The following is a 21252-nucleotide window of genomic DNA, read 5'->3' as shown; positions in this document are numbered from 1 at the left end:
TTTTAGCACAAAAGCCTTAAAAACCACTAAAAACTCATCCTGGTGAGTGTCTGCAATCTCTGATTGCTCTTTCTAGTTTTTTATGTGAAGGGGAAAGCACGGAACCTTTGGTATTTTTAATTCAAACAAATAACTACCTGCCATTTCCAATATTTCTTTTCTCAGTGGAATCTCAATCCATTTGGAGTGTGTCCAGTCGTTAATAGTGAGCGACACTGTGCACAGGTGATGTTGCTGTGAAGATGTTGAATGTCACGGATCCGACTCCTCAGCAGCTGCAAGCTTTTAAAAACGAGGTGGGAGTACTCAGGTGAGAACGTTAATTAACTCGTAGTGATGGTCTGGAGTGTCACGATGTACTTTATACTCGATTCCTTTGTGTTGCTGTGAAACTCTACCTGTTGTTTGAGTCTGTCCAAAATAAAATATATATAAAGCAGTGCATTGTGGGAGTGAGGGGAATTGTAGTTGAAGGTTATATTCGATGGTAATTGTAGTTGAAGATCCAGATGGTAGACCGGTTTCTGTAGGTCATGTGCGGCCTATACATTGCCCGTGGACTGGGGGCTTGAGCAAGTGGTAAAGTAGTTGTGGTAAAACTTCAATCCACCAAACTCCAAGGATAGTGAGCTTTATTCAATTTGATTCTCAACACCATCTATAAAAGAATGATCATCCAATTAAGCAAGCGTTCATTCATTACATCATCATGAATGCAATCCATGTATGAAGAACATTATTTTGGCTTACCTACCAACTTGAATCCAGTCGACAGACAGACAAATTACCCCACGTCCAAACCAACCCTCTTTATATCATCCGTTACCACTGGAGGGGTAATTGCAACAGTTGTCAACCATCATTTCATTGCAGTAGTTAAGAGGTTTGTATCAGATGGAATGATTGTCCGTTTGAATTCCGAATAGGATTTGATAGCAAAGGAGTGTGTCGTCGTTAGTTTCTGGATTCCAATCAAAAATGGATTAACGAGATCGTATTCATGGAATACCGTACTTACCCTGCGCAGTCAACTTGGTGCAAGCCAACTCTTCTGTTTTTGAACGTTTTTTTCCTTTGATCCAATATGGCTGCCACACCACGTGAGTAATGACGTCATAAATTTATATTCTCTAATGTAATTGTTGCGTAGATGACGCTCAATAAATTTCAAATTGATCAGACTAAGCGTTGTCCCTGTCATAATTTGACATCATAATTACGGCACCAATGACGTCATCGTTAACGACACCTATTCCCCATGTGGAGTTATTTACAATGAGCCACGTTTCAATTTTTTCCATGGAGCGGTTTGGGATATATGTAGATGCAACATTTTTCGTTTTTTCCAAGATGGCGCCTGTACCACATGACCTATGACGTCATGATTATCATTAAAATATTATACAGGAAGAGGCGCTCCGATGGTGAAAATTTTGTGTCAATCAGACCAACAGTTGCAGAGAAAAAAAAATTCATACTGATCGGATGAAGTATTATACCCGTTGAATTATGATGTCATAACGAAGGCACCGATGACATAATCATTAACATATCTTATTTCCCGTGGGAATACTTGACAATGAGCCATGTTTCAATTTTTTTCATGGAGCAGTTTCAGAGATATAGAGGTGCGAAGTTTTTCCAAGATGGCGCCCATACCATGTGACCTATTATGTCATAAATATAATTACATTATTCTACAGGAGGAGGCGCTCCTGTGGTAAAAATTTGTGTCGATCGGACCAACGGTTGCCGAGAAAATGAATTTTTTAAATGCAGACACGCACGTGCACACGCATGTACACCACATGTACGCAACGGAATGCCTACCCCTGCTTTTCGCTTCGCGAGCACAGGGTAAAAATGGAAAAAAGGACGCACATGGAAATGCTTCCACTTAGAATGCAGATTACAGTCTAATTAAGAACTGCACAGTCGCATTCGGTTTGCAGCAACTACTGGAGTTTAACAACTGAAGGTTGATAGGACCATGTTTAACGACGTGGGGAACGAGGTGTGGCTGATATTCTGAGCATTAGCCCTTCGTTTCCCACCTGTGGAACGTCCTTCCACACTGTTCTGTCTGTTTGTTTGTCCGCACGGAACGTGAGTATGCTTTTCTCTGCAATGTTGGTCCGATTGCCAAGGAATTTTTTACCATTGGAGTACCCCCTCCTGGAGAATATTTAAATGATAATTATGACGTCATGGGTCACGTGGTACAGGCGCCATCTTGGAAAAAAACCCAAAAACTTTGCACCTCTATGTCTCCGAAACCGCTGCATCGAAAAAATTGAAACATGTCTCATTGTCAAGTACTCCACATGGAGAACAACATATATTCATGATGATGTCACCGGTGCCTTCATTATGACATCATAATTAGACAAGTAGAACGCCTGATGCGATCAATTTGAAATTTATTGAGCGTGATCTGCACAAGAGTGATATTGGAGAATTAACTTGATGATGTCGTCGGTCACGTGTTTTGGCAGCCATATTGGATTGAACGTACACCACACAAAGTACACCACACAAACACGCCCTGACGAGGGTCCGCAATCTCGGATTGCTCTTTCTTGGTGTTACCTGTATCCCTTGTTTGTCCATCTCCATCTACTTTCTCCCTCCGCCCTGCTGTTTTGTTATGTTGTGTCCTGATCTGTTCTATGTCCTCACTCTTCCATGAGCATTGACCATGTATTTAAATATATATATATATACAAAGAAAATACACAATATAATTGGTGGAGATCTCCAGTGATTGTTTATCCCATGACTGCTTCCTCTCGTGTTCTCGCACACCTTTACAGGAAGACCCGGCATGTAAACATTCTCCTTTTTATGGGATACACAACCAAGCCGCAGCTCGCTATCGTCACACAGTGGTGCGAGGGTTCCAGTTTGTACCGTCATCTCCACATCCTGGAAACCAAGTTCGAGATTTTCCAGCTGATGGACATCGCTCGGCAGACGGCACAGGGAATGGAGTGAGCGATCCGATCCGTCTTCGGTGAACTTGTCGGTTATTCCAGATATTTTGTTGCGAGTTTAAATACCTGTTTTAATCGCACCTGCTCGACTTTGAAACGTGAATCATTCGTTCGCACCGACGACACAAAGTGCTCTTCTTGTTGACTCTTTACCTTCCATTGTTGTGCAGTTACCTCCACGCCAAATCGATCATACATCGGGACCTGAAGTCGAACAGTATCCTTGGGTCTGAAGTTTGTGCTGATATTGTTTATTTATTTTTAGTTAACCCTGTTATCCGTCTCTCCAATTTCATGAGAACGGCTAATGCTGAATTTGAATTCTGTAATCACAGGTACGTTTGGAATCTGTATTTGTCTAATCGATATGAGAAATTTCACGTTTAACAGAACGAACGACGGCGTGTGGTAATGTCGGCCTTACCATGTGGCACAACCATGTGGCACGACACTGAAGGCCTTACCATGTGGCACAACCACGTGGCACGACACTGAAGGCCTTACCGTGTGGCACAACCATGTGGCATGACACTGAAGGTTTTACCATGTGGCACAACCACATGGCACGACACTGAAGGCCTTACCGTGTGGCACAACCACGTGGCATGACACTGAAGGTTTTACCATGTGGCACAACCACGTGGCACGACCACGTGGCACAACACTGAAGGCCTTACCATGTGGCACAACCACGTGGCACGACACTGAAGGCCTTACCGTGTGGCACAACCATGTGGCATGACACTGAAGGCCTTACCATGTGGCACGACACTGAAGGCCTTGCCATGTGGCACAACCACGTGGCATGACACTGAAGGTTTTACCATGTGGCACAACCACATGGCACGACACTGAAGGCCTTACCGTGTGGCACAACCACGTGGCATGACACTGAAGGTTTTACCATGTGGCACAACCACGTGGCACGACACTGAAGGCCTTACCATGTGGCACAACCATGTGGCACGACACTGAAGGCCTTCCCGTGTGGCACAACCACGTGGCATGACACTGAAGGCCTTACTGTGTGGCACAACCACGTGGCATGACACTGAAGGTTATACCATGTGGCACAACCATGTGGCACGACACTGAAGGCCTTACCGTGTGGCACAACCACGTGGCATGACACTGAAGGTTTTACCATGTGGCACAACCACGTGGCACGACACTGAAGGCTTTACCGTGTGGCACAACCACGTGGCATGACACTGAAGGTTTTACCATGTGGCACAACCACGTGGCACGACACTGAAGGCCTTACCATGTGGCACAACCATGTGGCACAACCACGTGGCATGACACTGAAGGTTTTACCATGTGGCACGACACTGAAGGCCTTCCCGTGTGGCACAACCACGTGGCATGACACTGAAGGCCTTACCGTGTGGCACAACCACGTGGCATGACACTGAAGGTTATACCATGTGGCACAACCACGTGGTACGACACTGAAGGCCTTACCGTGTGGCTGTGGCACAACCACGTGGCATGACACTGAAGGTTTTACCATGTGGCACAACCACGTGGCATGACACTGAAGGCCTTACCATGTGGCACAACCAGGTGGCATGACACTGAAGGCCTTACCATGTGGCACAACCAGGTGGCATGACACTGAAGGCCTTACCATGTAGCACAACCACGTGGCACGACACTGAAGGCCTTACCATGTGGCACAACCACGTGGCACGACACTGAAGGCCTTACCATGTGGCACAAACACGTGGCATGACAGTAAAGGCCTTACCATGTAGCACAACCACGTGACATGACACTGAAGGCCTTACCATGTGGCACGACACTGAAGGCCTTACCATGTGGCACAACCACGTGGCATGACACTAAAGGCCTTACCATGCAGCACAACCACGTGGCACGACACTGAAGGCCTTACCATGTGACACGGCACTGAAGGCCTTACCATGTGACATTGCACTGAAGGCCTTACCATGTGGCACAACCACGTCGCACGACAATGAAGGCTTTACCATGTGGCACGACACTGAAGGTTTTACCATGTCGCACAACCACGTGGCACGACAATGAAGGCTTTACCATGTGGCACGGCACTGAAGGCCTTACCATGTGGTACAACCACGTGGCACGACACTGAAGGTTTTACCATGTGGAACAACCACGTGGCACGACACTGAAGGTTTTACCATGTGGAACAACCACGTGGCACGACACTGAAGGCCTTACCATGTGGCACGACACTGAAGGCCTTACTATGTGGCACGACACTGAAGGTTTTACCATGTGGAACAACCACGTGGCACGACACTGAAGGTTTTACCATGTGGAACAACCACGTGGCACGACACTGAAGGCCTTACCATGTGGCACGACACTGAAGGCCTTGCCATGTGGCACAACCACGTGGCACGACACTGAAGGCCTTACCATGTGGCACGACACTGAAGGTTTTACCATGTGGAACAACCACGTGGCAGACACTGAAGGCCTTACCATGTGGCACGACACTGAAGGTTTGACCATGTGGAACAACCACGTGGCAGACACTGAAGGCCTTACCATGTGGCACGACACTGAAGGTTTGACCATGTGGAACAACCACGTGGCAGACACTGAAGGCCTTACCATGTGGCACGACACTGAAGGTTTGACCATGTGGAACAACCACGTGGCGCCACACTGAATCTATCTATAATTCCAGTAATCTCTGTGTGTATGTCTGTATGTATGTCTGTGACCGCTGTTTCTCGACAACCACGGGTCCGATATACTTGAAACTTGCCAGGTATATTGCTGGGGACCCGAGGATGTGCCTTTTCAAGGTTTCATATTAATCGGAGAAGTAGTTACCGAGCTATGTCCAAAAAACGATTCAACCAATCAGAGAGCAGCGAGTTATCACGTGTGCCGAACGTGCCGAACAGACTCTGCCTCGGACGGCACATTTGAGAGCGTATTCATTTATTTCACGTTGGCAAACTATGTTGCCGCTATGTTGGCGTTAAACTATGTTTTAAAACTAATTAAAACTAATTTGCGATTCTTTCGCTTTCCTGCGCGTTTGTGCACGCTATGGCGATTTCTTTACCAAACTCCGCAAGCCGTTCGCTTTGGACCAAACCATTTCATGTAAATAGAGGGGGGGGGGGGGGGGGGGGATTGTCACCGTACTCGCAAGCCGTTCGCTTTGGACCAAACCATTTCATGTAAATAGAGGGGGGGGATTGTCACCGTACTCGCAAGCCGTTCGCTTTGGACCAAACCATTTCATGTAAATAGAGGGGGGGGATTGTCACCGTACTCGCAAGCCGTTCGCTTTGGCTTTGCGAATGGACCAAACCATTTCATGTAAATAGAGGGGGGGGATATAATTTTAGATATATATATAGTACGGGCATGCCCTAGTATATTATAAATCACACAGGGATAACGATACAACAATTATAGCAATCCACAATACAATCAATATCTCAAGATGGTACCATCTGTTAAGGTAATAACACTCTCTGTGCTCCCAGTGAATATGACAGAACACTCCTCAATGTCTCTATAACTCAAAGGTGACCCTGGCGATGAGGCGAAGAGGGGATGAGGCGAAGAAGCGATGAGGCGAGTAAGGAGGTGTAGGCAGGGCATGGACCGTCACGTGGTCCTAACCAACATCAAACTGGTGGCGGAAAGGGAAAATCCCAAAGGCGCGATCCAGGCGTGCACGTTCGCAGTTCAATCAGCGAACTGCAACGTATTCTTCAAACGCCGCTTTCGCGCACACACATCCCCGGCAGACGACCGGAGGGTGAGAAAAGTTGACGCTTTACAAAGCCTTTTTCGGTGAACGCAGCGCGCGATGCAAAATGGCGGACGGCTCTTACTCGAGCCGACGCCTCTAGGCGAGGGTTCTCCAGATCCTCAATGCCTATACCTGACTAAGCAGATTTCTCAATACTCCAGCGATAACAGATATCGCACGAAATTCCTTTCAAGGACCCAAAGTTCACTCGCGATGTACGCTCGACCACGCTCGGTACGGAGCTTCAAGACACGTCTTTTTCCTATCTCCTCATGTCTTCTTCCTCTTCCCTCTCTCTCTGTCATCGTCTTCCGGCTTCCTGTCTCTTTTTCATGAGCGCTTTTAACCCTTTTAACCACAATAACCATTTCCTTAAACAACAATAACCATAGTACTTAGAACCAACAATAATAATAATAACAACAACAATAATTAGTGCCGAATCCGTAACATATGTTATTTAATAAACATCCATGTGTTCCCCCTGTTTGTAAAAGTGATGTATATGTTATTAAAAGGTGGTTATTTCTTAATTTTAATATGTTATGTTATTTCATGAACATCCATGTGTTCCCCCTGTTTGTAAAAGTGATGTAGATGTTATTAAAAGCTCGTTATTTATTAATTTTAATATGTTATGTTATTCAATAAACATCCACGTGTTCCCCCTGTTTGTAAAAGTGATGAAGATGTTATTAAAAGCTCGTTATTTATTAATTTTAATATGTTATGTTATTTCATGAACATCCATGTGTTCCCCCTGTTTGTAAAAGTCATGAAGATGTTATTAAAAGCTCGTTATTTATTAATTTTAATATGTTATGTTATTCAATAAATATCCATGTGTTCCCCCTGTTTGTAAAAGTGATGTAGATGTTATTAAAAGCTCGTTATTTATTAATTTTAATATGTTATATTATTCAATAAACATCCATGTGTCCCCCCTGTTTGTAAAAGTGATGAAGATGTTATTAAAAGCTCGTTATTTATTAATTTTAATATGTTATGTTATTCAATAAACATCCATGTGTTCCCCCTGTTTGTAAAAGTGATGTAGATGTTATTAAAAGCTCGTTATTTATTAATTTTAATATGTTATGTGTTACGTGCTACTCCCCGACCTCCTGGTCTCGGTATACCTCCGAACCCCAGGAGGAGCCACGGCAGAAAAAAAAAAATGTTATTCCGTGTCGAAATCAATCTGGAAACCACACCAGGAGTTATCAACAAACCAATAATATATTGTAACGATTTTGAGAAGTGTGTAACGAATTTGAGAAGTGTAACGGTTTTGGAGGAAGTGTAACGAATGTGGAAACGTTACAATGTGAACGTTACAAAAGTATGGTAACATCCTCGTAATGTAAATAATGGTCGCAGCCGTCGTCCTAGTTCCTTTAAAATAACGTTAACTCGGTCAATCTTTAAATGTCACAATTTGTTTAAGATTGCTTTCCTCATTTTGGTTTTTCTCGTGTGTTGGATTTGAATGTGTCACATGTTGCATTTTGGGTTTTGGAAACATGTAATTTAACATCTACTTGGACGTGCAGACTCTTTAGGGTGTGAATGTGTTGAGCAGGTAAACTCCTCATGGATTTACCATTCAGATTTTGGGGAATATTGGGAGGGGAGGGAAGAGGGGACAGGGACACAGAGGGAGGAAGGGGTCATGGGGTCATGGGGACACAGAGGGAGGGAAGAGGTCATGGGGACACAGAGGGAGGGAAGGGGAGGGGACACAGAGGGAGGGAAGAGGTCATGGGGACACAGAGGGAGGGAAGAGGTCATGGGGACACAGAGGGAGGGAAGGGGAGGGGACACAGAGGGAGGGAAGAGGTCATGGGGACACAGAGGGAGGGAAGAGGTCATGGGGACACAGAGGGAGGGAAGAGGTCATGTGGATGCTGAGACAATACCACGTGGACACGAGCGGAGAGGAACTCTTGGTTATGGTCCTCGTCGGTCGACATTTCAACCTGATGTGCGTGCGAATGACTCCCTGTGTACGTTGTGACTGCCATGACGACATCTACCAGATATTTTTCTACACGACGATCTTACGGTGAAAATCGGAGACTTTGGCCTGGCCACAGTGAAGGCGCGCTGGAGTGGATCTCACCAACTGGAGCAACCATCGGGTTCTATCCTGTGGATGGTGAGGGATCTTCCTGAAGCTTTGTTCTTTCAAATAAATGATTTTTGAAGGTGTTCTTCTTCTTCTTCTTCTTGTTGCTGAATAATTCACACTTGTATATTTTAATTTCGTTCTTTCTTTCATTCACTCATTCAGCCTTTCCACATGTGAGTGAACTCTCTTCCTGCGCTCAGTTTGACAAGGTTCCATGTCTGTGTGACCGCTCAGGCCCCCGAAGTTATTCGAATGCAGGACAGGAACCCGTACAGCTTTCAATCCGACGTCTATGCCTTCGGGATTGTGCTGTTTGAGTTGATGTCGGGACAACTGCCGTACTCGAACATCAACAACCGAGATCAGGTGGGCCACCGGCTTGGTAACGTCCTCTCTGGTGAAGCCTTTTGATCGAATTTATGTGGAATGTTTCACAGGATGAACCACCAACTCATGATACCGTTATTGTGCATTCTTAGTGTCTTTCTATTTATTATGTATGCAAACATTGCCGAATGTCTCTCTTTCCCCCCTTCCCAACATGCTCCATACCTGCCCATTCCCTCTCTTACTCGCATCTCCTCCACAACTTCCTTTCTCTCCACCTCGTCTCACACTCCCCCTCTCATCTCGGCTATCATCCTTCCTTCCCCCCCCCCCCTTTCAAACTCCCACTCTTTTCTCTCCCAATTTTCTCTCCCCCCTCCTCCTGCACTCTCCTCTCTCTCTCTCGCTCTCGCTCTCGCATGCTCTCTCTCTCTCTCTCTCTCTCGCTCTCTCTCGCTCTCTCTCTCTCCCTCTCACTCACGCTCTCTCTCTCTCTCTCTCTGTCTCTCTCTGTCTCTCTCTCTCTCTCTCTCTCTCTCGCTCTCGCTCTCGCTCTCTCGCTCTCTCTCTCTCTCACTTGCTCTCTCGCTCTCACACCATCCTTGATTTGCTCCTCATCCTACTCTTGTGATCGCCTCATCTCACCCTTCCATCATCTTCTCTTCTCTCCTCTCCTCTTGATTTCGCCTCATTTCTCTCTTCCATTGTCCTCTCTTTTCTCCCCTCTCCTCTCTTGATCACTACTTCTCTCTCTCTCACTCTTCCATCATCCCCTCTCCACTTTGATCACCACTTCTCTCTCTCACTCTTCCATTATGCCCTCTCCACTTTTGATCACCACTTCTCTCTCTCACTCTTCCATCATTCCCTCTCCTCTCTTGATCACCACTTCTCTCTCTCACTCTTCCATCATGCCCTCTCCTCTCTTGATCACCACTTCTCTCTCTCACTCTTCCATCATGCCCTCTCCACTCTTGATCACCACTTCTCTCTCTCACTCTTCCATCATCCCCTCTCCTCTCTTGATCACCACTTCTCTCTCTCACTCTTCCATCATCCACTCTTCTCTCTTGATCACCACTTCTCTCTCTCACTCTTCCATCATCCCCTCTCCTCTCTTGATCACCACTTCTCTCTCTCACTCTTCCATCATCCCCTCTCCACTCTTGATCACCACTTCTCTCTCTCACTCTTCCATCATCCCCTCTCCCCTCTTGATCACCACTTCTCTATCTCACTCTTCCATCATCCCCTCTCCTCTCTTTATCACCACTTCTCTCTCTCACTCTTCCATCATCCCCTCTTCTCTCTTGATCACCACTTCTCTCTCTCACTCTTCCATCATCCCCTCTCCTATCTTGATCACCACTTCTCTCTCTCACTATTCCATCATGCCCTCTCCTCTCTTGATCACCACTTCTCTTTCTCACTCTTCCATCATCCCCTCTCCACTCTTGATCACCACTTCTCTCTCTCTCTCTCACTCTTCCATCATGCCCTCTCCTCTCTTGATCACCACTTCTCTCTCTCACTCTTCCATCATCCCCTCTCCACTCTTGATCATCACTTCTCTCTCTCTCACTCTTAATAATAATAATAATAATTCATTTATTTTGTATAGCGCTTTTCATGAAGCCCAAAGGCGCTTTGACAGAGTGCAAAACATAATGCATAACAATACATGAAAACAACAATTGCAAAAAGACAAGAATCAATAGGGAAATATTTAAAGCAAAAGGAGGGAGAAGGAGAAGTGATAGTCAGGGGTTAAATGCTGTGGGTTGAATGTTGAATGCAGTGCTGAACAGGTGGGTCTTGAGTGATGTTTTGAATGTGGTGAGTGAGGAGGAGTCTCTGATGGTGTGAGGTAGTGAGTTCCAGAGGGTGGGAGCAGCGATGGAGAAGGCCCTGTCCCAGGATCTGAATTTGGTCTGGATGGGGGGGGGGGGTCAGGAGGTTGGTACCAGCAGAGCGGAGGTTGCGGGTGGGAGTGTGTCTGGAGAGGAGGTCAGCCAGGTAGGATGGGGCCAGGTTATGGAGGGCTTTGTAGGTCAAGAGGAGGATTTTGTACTGGATTCTCTGGGAGATGGGGAGCCAGTGAAGCTTGTAGAGGACGGGGGTGATGTGGTCACGGGTCCGGGAATGGGTGAGTAGACGGGCAGCGGAGTTCTGAATGTATTGGAGTTTATGGGTGATTGTTGAGGGTGAACCATAGAGGAGGCTATTGCAGTAGTCCAGACGGGAGGTGATGAAGGCGTGGATGAGGGTTTCTGCAGCCGTGGAGGAGAGGGATGAGCGGAGACGGGCGATGTTTTTCAGGTGAAAGAAGGCTGTCTTTGTGATCTGTTTAGTGTATTTGTCGAAGGAGAGGGTTTGGTCAAAGATGACGCCAAGATTCCGGATGAGAGGGGAGGTGGATACTGGGATACCGTCGATGTTGAGGGCAAGGTTATGGGTGGATTTTGTGAGCGTTTTTGGGCCAATGATGATTATTTCAGATTTATCACAGTTAAGTTTGAGGAAGTTGATTTGAAGCCAGGATTTTATTTCAGAGATGCAGTTTGTCAGGATAGAGTGGGTGTCGGTGGAGACGGACTTGGTGGAGATGAAAAGCTGGATGTCATCGGCGAAGCAGTGGAATTGGAGACCATGACGGCGGATTAAGTGACCGAGGGGGGACAGGTAAAGGATGAAGAGGAGGGGGCCAAGAACTGAACCTTGGGGGACACCTTGGGGGAGGGGAGCAGTGGGGGATTTGCAGTTATTGACGGAGATGAACTGGCGTCTGTCAGAGAGGTATGATTTAATCCAAGAGAGGGCAGTGCCGGTAACGTTAAAGGTGGATTCAAGTCGGGTGAGGAGGATGGTGTGATCGATGGTGTCAAAGGCAGCGCTGAGGTCGAGGAGGATGAGAATGTTGAGGTTGCCAGCGTCAGAGGAGAGGAGAAGGTCGTTGGTGATTTTGAGGAGAGCAGTTTCAGTACTGTGGTTGGAGCGGAATCCGGATTGGAATGTTTCATACAGGTTATTGGCAGAGAGGTGATGTTTGAGTTGCGTGGCTACAGCGCGTTCCAAAACTTTTGACAGAAAGGGTAGGTTGGAGATGGGTCTGAAGTTATTTAGGGTGTCAGGGTTTAGACCAGGTTTTTTTAGAATGGGGGTAACAGCAGCAATTTTGAGGGATGGTGGGACGATGCCTGTAGACAGGGAGGAGTTTATTGTTGCAATGATAAGTGGAGAGAGAGCAGGGAGGGAGGCCTTGACAAAGCTGAAGGGGATGGGGTCAAGAGTGCAGGTGGCAGTTTTCAATCCTATGAGGAGTTCAGAGAGGTCAGTAGGGGAGACCGGGGAGAATTGAGACAGGGGAAGGCAGGATAAGGGGGGGCAGGTGGTTGGAGGGGGAGCGGGTGCGGCGGTGGTCAAGCTGTTGTAGATGTTGTCAATTTTGCGTTGGAAGAAAGAAAGGAAGGAGATGCAGTTGTCTACTGTGAATGACTGGGTGGTGGTGTCCAGGGGGCGGAGGAGTTTGTTTATTGTCGAGAAGAGTGCTTTTGGGTTTCCGGAGCCAGAGTGGATAATTTGAGAGTAGTAGGCGGAGCGGGCGCGGGAGAGGGCATCTTTGTAGTGTTGTAGGTGGTCCTTGTAGGCTTGGGAGTGAACTGTGAGACCTGTTTTATTGCGGAGTCTTTCAATCCTCTTCCATCATGCCCTCTCCTCTCTTGATCACCACTTCTCTCTCTCACTCTTCCATCATCCCCTCTCCTCTCTTGATCACCACTTCTCTCTCTCTCACTCTTCCAATCTTCCATCATGCCCTCTCCTCTCTTGATCACCACTTCTCTCTCTCACTCTTCCATCATGACCTCTCCACTCTTGATCACCACTTCTCTCTCTCTCACTCTTCCATCATCCCCTCTCCACTCTTGATCACCACTTCTCTCTCTCACTCTTCCATCATGCCCTCTCCACTCTTGATCATCACTTCTCTCTCTCACTCTTCCACCATGCCCTCTCCTCTCTTGATCACCTCTTCTCTCTCTCACTCTTCCATCATGCCCTCTCCTCTCTTGATCACCACTTCTCTCTCTCACTCTTCCATCATGCCCTCTCTACTCTTGATCACCACTTCTCTCTCTCACTCTTCCATCATGCCCTCTCCTCTCTTGATCACCACTTCTCTCTCACTCTTCCATCATCCCCTCTCCACTCTTGATCACCACTTCTCTCTCTCACTCTTCCATCATGCCCTCTCCACTCTTGATCACCACTTCTCTCTCTCACTCTTCCATCATCCCCTCTCCTCTCTTGATCACCACTTCTCTCTCTCACTCTTCCATCATCCCCTCTCCACTCTTGTTCACCACTTCTCTCTCTCTCTCTTCCATAATCACCTCTTCTCTTGATCACCACTTCTCTCTCTCACTCTTCCATCATCCACTCTTCTCTTGATCACCACTTCTCTCTCTCACTCTTCCATCATCCCCTCTCCACTCTTGATCACCACTTCTCTCTCTCACTCTTCCATCATCCCCTTTCCTCTCTTGATCACCACTTCTCTCTCTCACTCTTCCACCATCCCCTCTCCACTCTTGATCACCACTTCTCTCTCTCACTCTTCCATCATCCCCTCTCCACTCTTCATCACCACTTCTCTCTCTCACTCTTCCATCATCCCCTCTCCACTCTTGATCACCACTTCTCTCTCTCTCACTCTTCCATCATCCCCTTTCCTCTATTCATCACCACTTCTCTCTCTCACTCTTCCATCATCCCCTCTCCACTCTTGATCACCACTTCTCTCTCTCACTCTTCCACCATCCCCTCTCCACTCTTGATCACCACTTCTCTCTCTCACTCTTCCATCATCCCCTCTCCACTCTTCATCACCACTTCTCTCTCTCACTCTTCCATCATCCCCTCTCCCCTCTTGATCACCACTTCTCTCTCTCACTCTTCCATCATCCCCTCTTCTCTCGTGATCGCCACCTCTCTCTTTCTCTCTCTCACTCTTCCATCATCCTCTCTTCTATCCCCCCTCCTCTCTCTCCAATCATCCGAAAACTTTGCACCTCTATATCTCTGAAAGCGCTGCATAGAAAAATTGAGACATGGCTCGTTGTAAAGAACTCTCCATGTGGATTAACATATGTTGATGATGATGTCATAGGTGCCTCCATTATGACGTCATAATTCGACAAGTACAAAACTTCATCCGATCTGGATGAAATTTCTTCAGCGTCATCTTGGGATAAATTGGTGGAGGGAAAAAAATTAATAACGATGACGTCATCAGTCAAGTGGTTTGGCCCCCATATTTTTACACTCGCCAGAGGAGAGGGTATTGCATTTGGGTCTATTTGTTTGTCCGTATAGAATGTGAGTATGCTTTTCTCTGCAACCGTTGGTCCATTTGCCAAGAAATTTTCACCATCCGAGCGCCTCCTGTAGAATATTTTAATGATAATTATGAAAACATAGGTTACGTGGTGCGAGCGCCATCTTGAAAAACCTGCTCCTCTTTATCTCCGAAAAACTTTGCTCCTCTTTATCTCCGAAACCGCTCCATGGAAAAAAATGGAAACATGGCTCATTGTCAAGTACATATATTCATGGGGAACAACATATATTCATGATGATGTCATCGGTGTCTTCATTATGACGTCATAATTAGACAATTAGAACTGTTGATCCGATCAGTTTGAAATTTCTTGAGCGTGATCTGCACAAAAATTGTATGGGTGAATTAAATTGATGACGCCATCGGTCACGTGGTTCGGCAGCCATATTGGCTTGAACATAAATCTACATCATCAATAAATCACACAATCACAGCAGCTACCTAGAACGGCACTCAGTAGAGAGCATACCTCCGCCTGGTGAACAGTTTGTTTTGTATCCACTGATAGGCTGGATCTGGATTTGGACCTGAACAAAAATCTAATCCGCTTGTTCTTGTCACCTAAACAACTCATCCACCACGTTTAGTCAAAACACGTCCATAACGTTTTTAAATATCATGTTATATATCGCTTTTCACCCGATTTCTCAATGGTGATGAATCACTTAAAAATTAAATAATTCTTGCATGCAAATCCATATTCAGATCTTCACCAAAATCGAAACGATTAGTCCTTTTCACACTCACAACCACCAAGTTTCGTTTTCCACCAAATTTCGTCGAAATCCATCCAACTTTTTGAGATATTCTGCTGTCTGTCATTTTTGGACATATCACTCAAGAGTGAAGAATCACTTTAAAAATGATACGAGCTGGATCCAGATCTTCATCAAAATTGAATCGATTCTTCCTTGTCACACACACAACCTGTCCAACAAGTTTCATCCAAAGCCTTGCACAACCTTTTGAGATATCCTGCTATGTATCGTTTTTGGCCCTATCTCCCAATTGTGAAGAATCACTTAAAAATTCTGGTAGCCGGATCCGAATCCGGATCTTCACCAAAATCTAAGCATTTCGTCCTTGTCACATACGCTACATCTCTGCCAAATTTCATCCGAATCCGTCCACAACTTTTTGAGATATCTTGTTCACAAACGGACAGACAAACGGACGGACAGACAAACAGACAGACAGGGGTTGAAAACATACCCTCCATCCACCTTTGGTGGCGGAAGTAATAACCACCACACAAACACGTCCTAGTGCGGGTCTACAATGTCTGATTGTTCTTTGTTGTTTGTGAATGGTTAAACGACAGAGGTTTTCCCTAAGGGGTGTGTGTGTGTGTGTGTGTGTGTGTGTGTGTGTGTGTGTGTGTGTGTGTGTGTGTGTGTGTGTGTGTGTGTGTGTGTGTGTGTGTGTGTGTGTGTGTGTGCGTGCGGTTTTGTTTGTTTGTTTGTTTGTTTTGTTCGTTCGTTCGTTCGTTCCCTATTTCGCATAACAATGCTCCACATGTGCATGAGACTCGAGCTATTCAATACATTAGTCGATCGGCACATCTAATACTCCGTTCCCTTTGACAGTTGGTGCTTCTCTACAAGTATTTATTTGTTTTTCTTTTAGATCATCTTCATGGTGGGCCGAGGGTACCTATCACCAGACCTGAGTAAGATCCGCAGTAATTGTCCCAAAGCTATGAAGAGACTCATGGTGGATTGTATGAAGAAGAAGAGGGAGGACAGGCTGCTCTTCCCTCAGGTACTGACAGTACTTCCATTGTCGACATTCATACGGAAATCCTTTTGAAGGATAGCTTGAAACGATTTGATTTTTAAAAACCCGCACTAGTGTGTTTACAATGAATTGGTCTATGTCCTTTTAGATCTTGGCATCGATCGACCTCCTAGCCAGGTCATTGCCAAAGATCCACCGCAGCGCATCCGAACCTTCGCTCAACCGTGCGGGTTTCCAGACGGAGGATTTCAGCTTGTACACCTGTGCATCTCCTAAAACGCCCATCCAGGCTGCAGGCTACGGTTCGATCACACCTTACACCCTATGAGCTCGTAAAAATGGGAAATGGGAGAGGACGAGGTGGAAAAGGAGTGGTTGGAGGCATGAAGGAGTTGGGAGAGGAAAAATATGCTGAGAAATAGGGGAATAGGTTAAATGGGGAGGTTAAGAGGTGGGGGGGGGGGGTGGGGGGTATGTTAATAGGTGTGGTGGGGTAATGGGGGGGATGTTGAGAGGTGTGGTGGAGGAATAGGGATATTAATAGGTGTGGTGGGGGAATAGGAATATTAATAGGTGTGGTGGGGGAATAGGAGTATTAATAGGTGTGGTGGGGTATAGGGATATTAATAGGTAATAGGGAAATTAATAGGTTTGGTGGGGGAATAGGGATATTAATAGGTGTGGTGGGGGAATAGGAATATTAATAGGTGTGGTGGGGGAATAGGGATATTAATAGGTGTGGTGGGGGATTAGGGATGTTAAGAGGTGTGGTGGGGGAATAGGAATATTAATAGGTGTGGTGGGGGTATAGGGATGTTAAGAGGTGTGGTGGGTGTATAGGGATGTTAATAAGTATGGTGGGGGAATATGGATGTTAATAAGTATGGTGTGGGAATGGAGAGGCGAAGAAGAATTGGTTGAGTATTCTGAATTATTAGGGGTTGGGGGGTTGAGGATGACTGGGTCGGGTTTATAGCTCGGTCGGGATTCATGTGCACAAACCACTAGGTTATCCTGGCAGCCCCCCAATATTGGCAAACTCCGTGTCTGTATTTGCATAATGGGTGGCTTTGAGTTTCTGTTTTTCAGTCACTCGTACTCACATCTTCACCATATTTGACTATGAGATGTAAATGTTCGTTTGTGTTTGAGTGGAATTGCTGTTTTGTGCCCGTGCAGGAGAGTTCGTGGCTTTCAAATAACCAGTTCTGCTGCAGCCCCTCAATAGGAAGTTCCTCGAGTTGTCCGCCCGCCTGGGATCGTCACGGGAATGTAGAAGGTCGAAGGCATAGTATGTGGTATTTTAAAAGTTTTGTGTTCTTTGTATGATGCGATTGGTTTCATCTCGCATTCGACGCCTCGTTCTGGTGTTTTAAATGCAAGTTCCATTCCAACCACTTAGTTTGCATTCTGTACTTTTGTAACATAGGAAGGGATCGCGTTTCTCAAGCGAAGATGCTGCATGTTTCGATGTCCACCGAAGCGCCGACGTCCGCACCCGGGGACCGGCGGCCCTCGTCGGTCCCCAGGTTTCTCTCTCGGTCCCCGGCGCGAGGTCCTGCGAGCCGCCGCAGTGTTAGCACGCAGGGCGCATGTCGCAACGTTCATATGTCAAAGCGTCGTGTGACGTCATAAAGCCGTTCCTTTGTGTGCGTTAGGGGTTTCGAGCCCGAGATGAAATGCATGCCGTCCCGCGGAGTCGTTCCCCGTCTGTGCCGAGCTTGTTAATAAACGTCGTTTTCATTCGCTTCGAACAAGGCCCGAGTATTCATCACACTGCAGTCACTACGTTTCCCAAAGGAAATTTCTATCCGACTCGAATCTCATTGCCGAGGCGTCCGTATCAAGGAGTAGTCGTTCGCCGCCATTTTTGTTCCTAACGTTCGGCTGTAACATAAACGCCCGGAGACTTTGTGTGCGCAAGTCATCGCTCATGTAAATAAGTCCCGTCCGCGCCCTCATCCTCGATTGCACCGCTCAGTGAACACCTGTCTCTTTACTCAAGATATCTAAGGAGTTGTTTTGCACAGGTTTGTACTGTAAAATGAACACTGCAGTTCTTTGTTATAAAGACAACTGATGCTTTAATTATATATATAAATATATTTTATTATTATTGTTATTGTTATTATTATTATTATTATTATTATTATTTATTTGCCTGGTTGTGCCGTTCAGGTTTTTTAAAAACAGTGCGTTCAGTTCCATCGCCACTTTGCTCAGGTGGTTTTTAATTGTTTTCAAACGTTCCCGATGCCAACTGCACGAGTTGCTTTATTTTCCCTCCAAAGGTTTTTTTTTTTTTTTTTTTTTTTTTTTTTTTTGGTATACAGGATCGAGGCTCGTGAAAGAGCTAATAACATTTATCACACAAAAAAATCAAACACACACACAAAACATATAATAAGGGTAGAGGTAGACAAGATGGGGAGAGAAGGGGAAGCACAAACACAACATTTGACAGCAGGGACATCGGGTTCCGTTTGTATTCGTCGTCGTTCTGCTTGTTAAATGCTCCATGCGCTGCGGGTGAAACTCGACTGTTGCTTTTTGTAGCTTTCATCCAAAGGCAGCACCTTGTCACGGATTCGACTCGAACGCCGGGCCGAAGGTAACGCGCGACAAAGGTGGGACACAACGGCGGACAGATCTTCCGTTCTTGTGGCTGCATTTATTCGGCTTGTACTGGAATTGCGTCTCCTCTTAAGGCGAGACCGTTCCAGGAAGTAACCGTAACACTACATAATTGAACTAAATTCTAACGACGAAATAGCCCCAAAGTTCCTCCATATATATCGAAGGTGAACATTGAAGGATTTTTCTGTTTTTTATCTTCAGGTTCATTTTCTTAAACTCGTTTTTAGATTTATTTTGTTTTGAAGGTTTTTTAGGTTTTTAGAAGACGATCTTCAGATGAAGGGATCTGCTTGGAAATGATCGTGCAATCGAGAGAGTCCTCGTTTGAGGTTAGATACTTTGAGTAAATCTTGATCTAGCGAAGCTTCCGGTTCGGAAGAACTCGGTAATGTGTGCCGCCGTCCTGAAGGATTCTCACTGGCGTCCTCAAGCCGTCCCGCTGTATCACAGCTGCATCTTCGGACACGAGGCCCAGGTCGTGCGGAACGGACGCGTCCCGCTCTCCGTCCGTAGGATTTCTCTTTTCGCGGCTCGGTCTTTCTTGCGCACTTTGCTAAATGTTGTAAAAACATTCCTGACATAATGCTGTTCTGCTTTGCATTCTTGGCAATAACTGTGATTCCAAAATGGACCGAGAGTTGAACTGAACAGGATGAACTGCACCTGAATAAAAAGAAAAACGATGCAGTTTTGTGTGTTCTTTTTGTGTCTTCCTTTGTGTGCAAGGTTTCGCTTTGTAATGGCAAAGGTTTCCAAAATGAATGAACATGGCGAACCCGGAAACGCCTTTTCCTTTCTGGGCTGTATCTCTTTATTATCTCCCACCCTTCCGATGCCCGGGGATGAGGGACATTAAAATGAGCTCCGACCAACCGACCGATCATCCGTCCATGTACTTTTGTGTGCAGGATATTTAAAAAACCGTTGAACATTTAGCTTTCATTTTGCATATATCTATTCCTCGTGACATGATCTCAACCTGATTCGATGACGATGGTGATTGGCTGAATTATGTTGCCATGGCAACCATCTCAGTAACTTGGCTTGTGTATGCGATATTTGAAAAACCGTTTTAAGAGTTAGCTTTCGTTTTACACAGATCTATTCCTCGTACCACCCAAAAGGGATTAGAATTTGGTCGAAGTCTGTTATAGGTCTATAACCTGAGAACGGCTGAAGTGATCTAATTCAAACTTGGCACAGGTATGTATAATGATGTAAAGATTAACTGATTGGATTTTGGGGTCAAAGGGCAAAGGTCGAAGTCTGTTATAGGTCTATAACTTGAGAATGGCTAAAGAGATCTAATTCAAACTTGGTACAGATATGTATAATGATGTAAAGATTAACTGATTGGATTTTGGGGTCAAAGGGCAACGGTCGAAGTCTGTAATATGTCTATAACTTGAGAACGGCTGAAATGATCTAATTCAAACTTGGTACAGATATGTGTAATTATGTAAGGATTAACTGATTAGATTTTGGGGTCAAAGGGATAAGGTCGAAGTCTTATAGGTCTATAACTTGAGAACGGCTGAAGTGATTTAATTCAAACTTGGTACAGATATGTATAATGATGTAAAGATTAACTGATTGGATTTCGGTGGTCAAGAGGTCAAAGGTCAATGTGTGTAATAGGCCTCTAACTTGAGAACGGCTAAAGGGATCTAATTCAAACTTGGTACAGATATGTATAATGATGTAAAGATTAACTGATTGGATTTCGGTGGTCAAGAGGTCAAAGGTCAATGTGTGTAATAGGCCTCTAACTTGAGAACGGCTAAAGGGATCTAATTCAAACTTGGTACAGATATGTATAATGATGTAAAGATTAACTGATTGGATTTCGGTGGTCAAGAGGTCAAAGGTCAATGTGTGTAATAGGCCTCTAACTTGAGACACGGCTGAAGTGATCTAATTCAAACTTGGTACAGATATGTATAATGATGTAAAGATTAACTGATTGGATTTCAGTGGTCAAGAGGTCAAAGGTCAATGTTTGTAATAGGCCTCTAACTTGAGAACGGCTAAAGGGATCTAATTCAAACTTGGTACAGATATGTATAATGATGTAAAGATTAACTGATTGGATTTCGGTGGTCAAGAGGTCAAAGGTCAATGTGTGTAATAGGCCTCTAACTTGAGAATGGCTGAAGTGATATAATTCAAACTTGGTACAGATATGTATAATGATGTAAAGATTAACTGATTGGATTTCGGTGGTCAAGAGGTCAAAGGTCAATGTGTGTAATAGGCCTCC

General features: G+C 45.5%; 1 protein-coding gene across 1 annotated transcript in view; it reads left to right on the top strand.

Moving 5' to 3' along the window:
- The window catches only part of LOC137416462 (serine/threonine-protein kinase B-raf), a 70532-nt gene extending 52429 nt beyond the window's left edge, over positions 1–18103 (top strand). The window contains exons 12-19 of the mRNA XM_068102061.2: positions 226–310; positions 2814–2990; positions 3164–3210; positions 8802–8920; positions 9128–9259; positions 16245–16379; positions 16504–16657; positions 17535–18103. Of these exons, the coding sequence (XP_067958162.2) occupies positions 226–310; positions 2814–2990; positions 3164–3210; positions 8802–8920; positions 9128–9259; positions 16245–16379; positions 16504–16657; positions 17535–17557 (872 nt within the window). The 3' untranslated portion in view covers positions 17558–18103. The remainder of the gene's footprint in view (positions 1–225; positions 311–2813; positions 2991–3163; positions 3211–8801; positions 8921–9127; positions 9260–16244; positions 16380–16503; positions 16658–17534) is intronic.
- The last annotated feature ends 3149 nt before the right edge of the window (positions 18104–21252 follow it).

Source organism: Myxine glutinosa, chromosome 1, assembly GCF_964187855.1.
Source record: "Myxine glutinosa chromosome 1, kmMyxGlut1.1, whole genome shotgun sequence".
NCBI classification, from domain to species: Eukaryota; Metazoa; Chordata; class Myxini; order Myxiniformes; family Myxinidae; genus Myxine; species Myxine glutinosa.
Note: the sequence above shows the minus strand (reverse complement) of the source record. Positions and strands in the feature narration are given on the sequence as shown.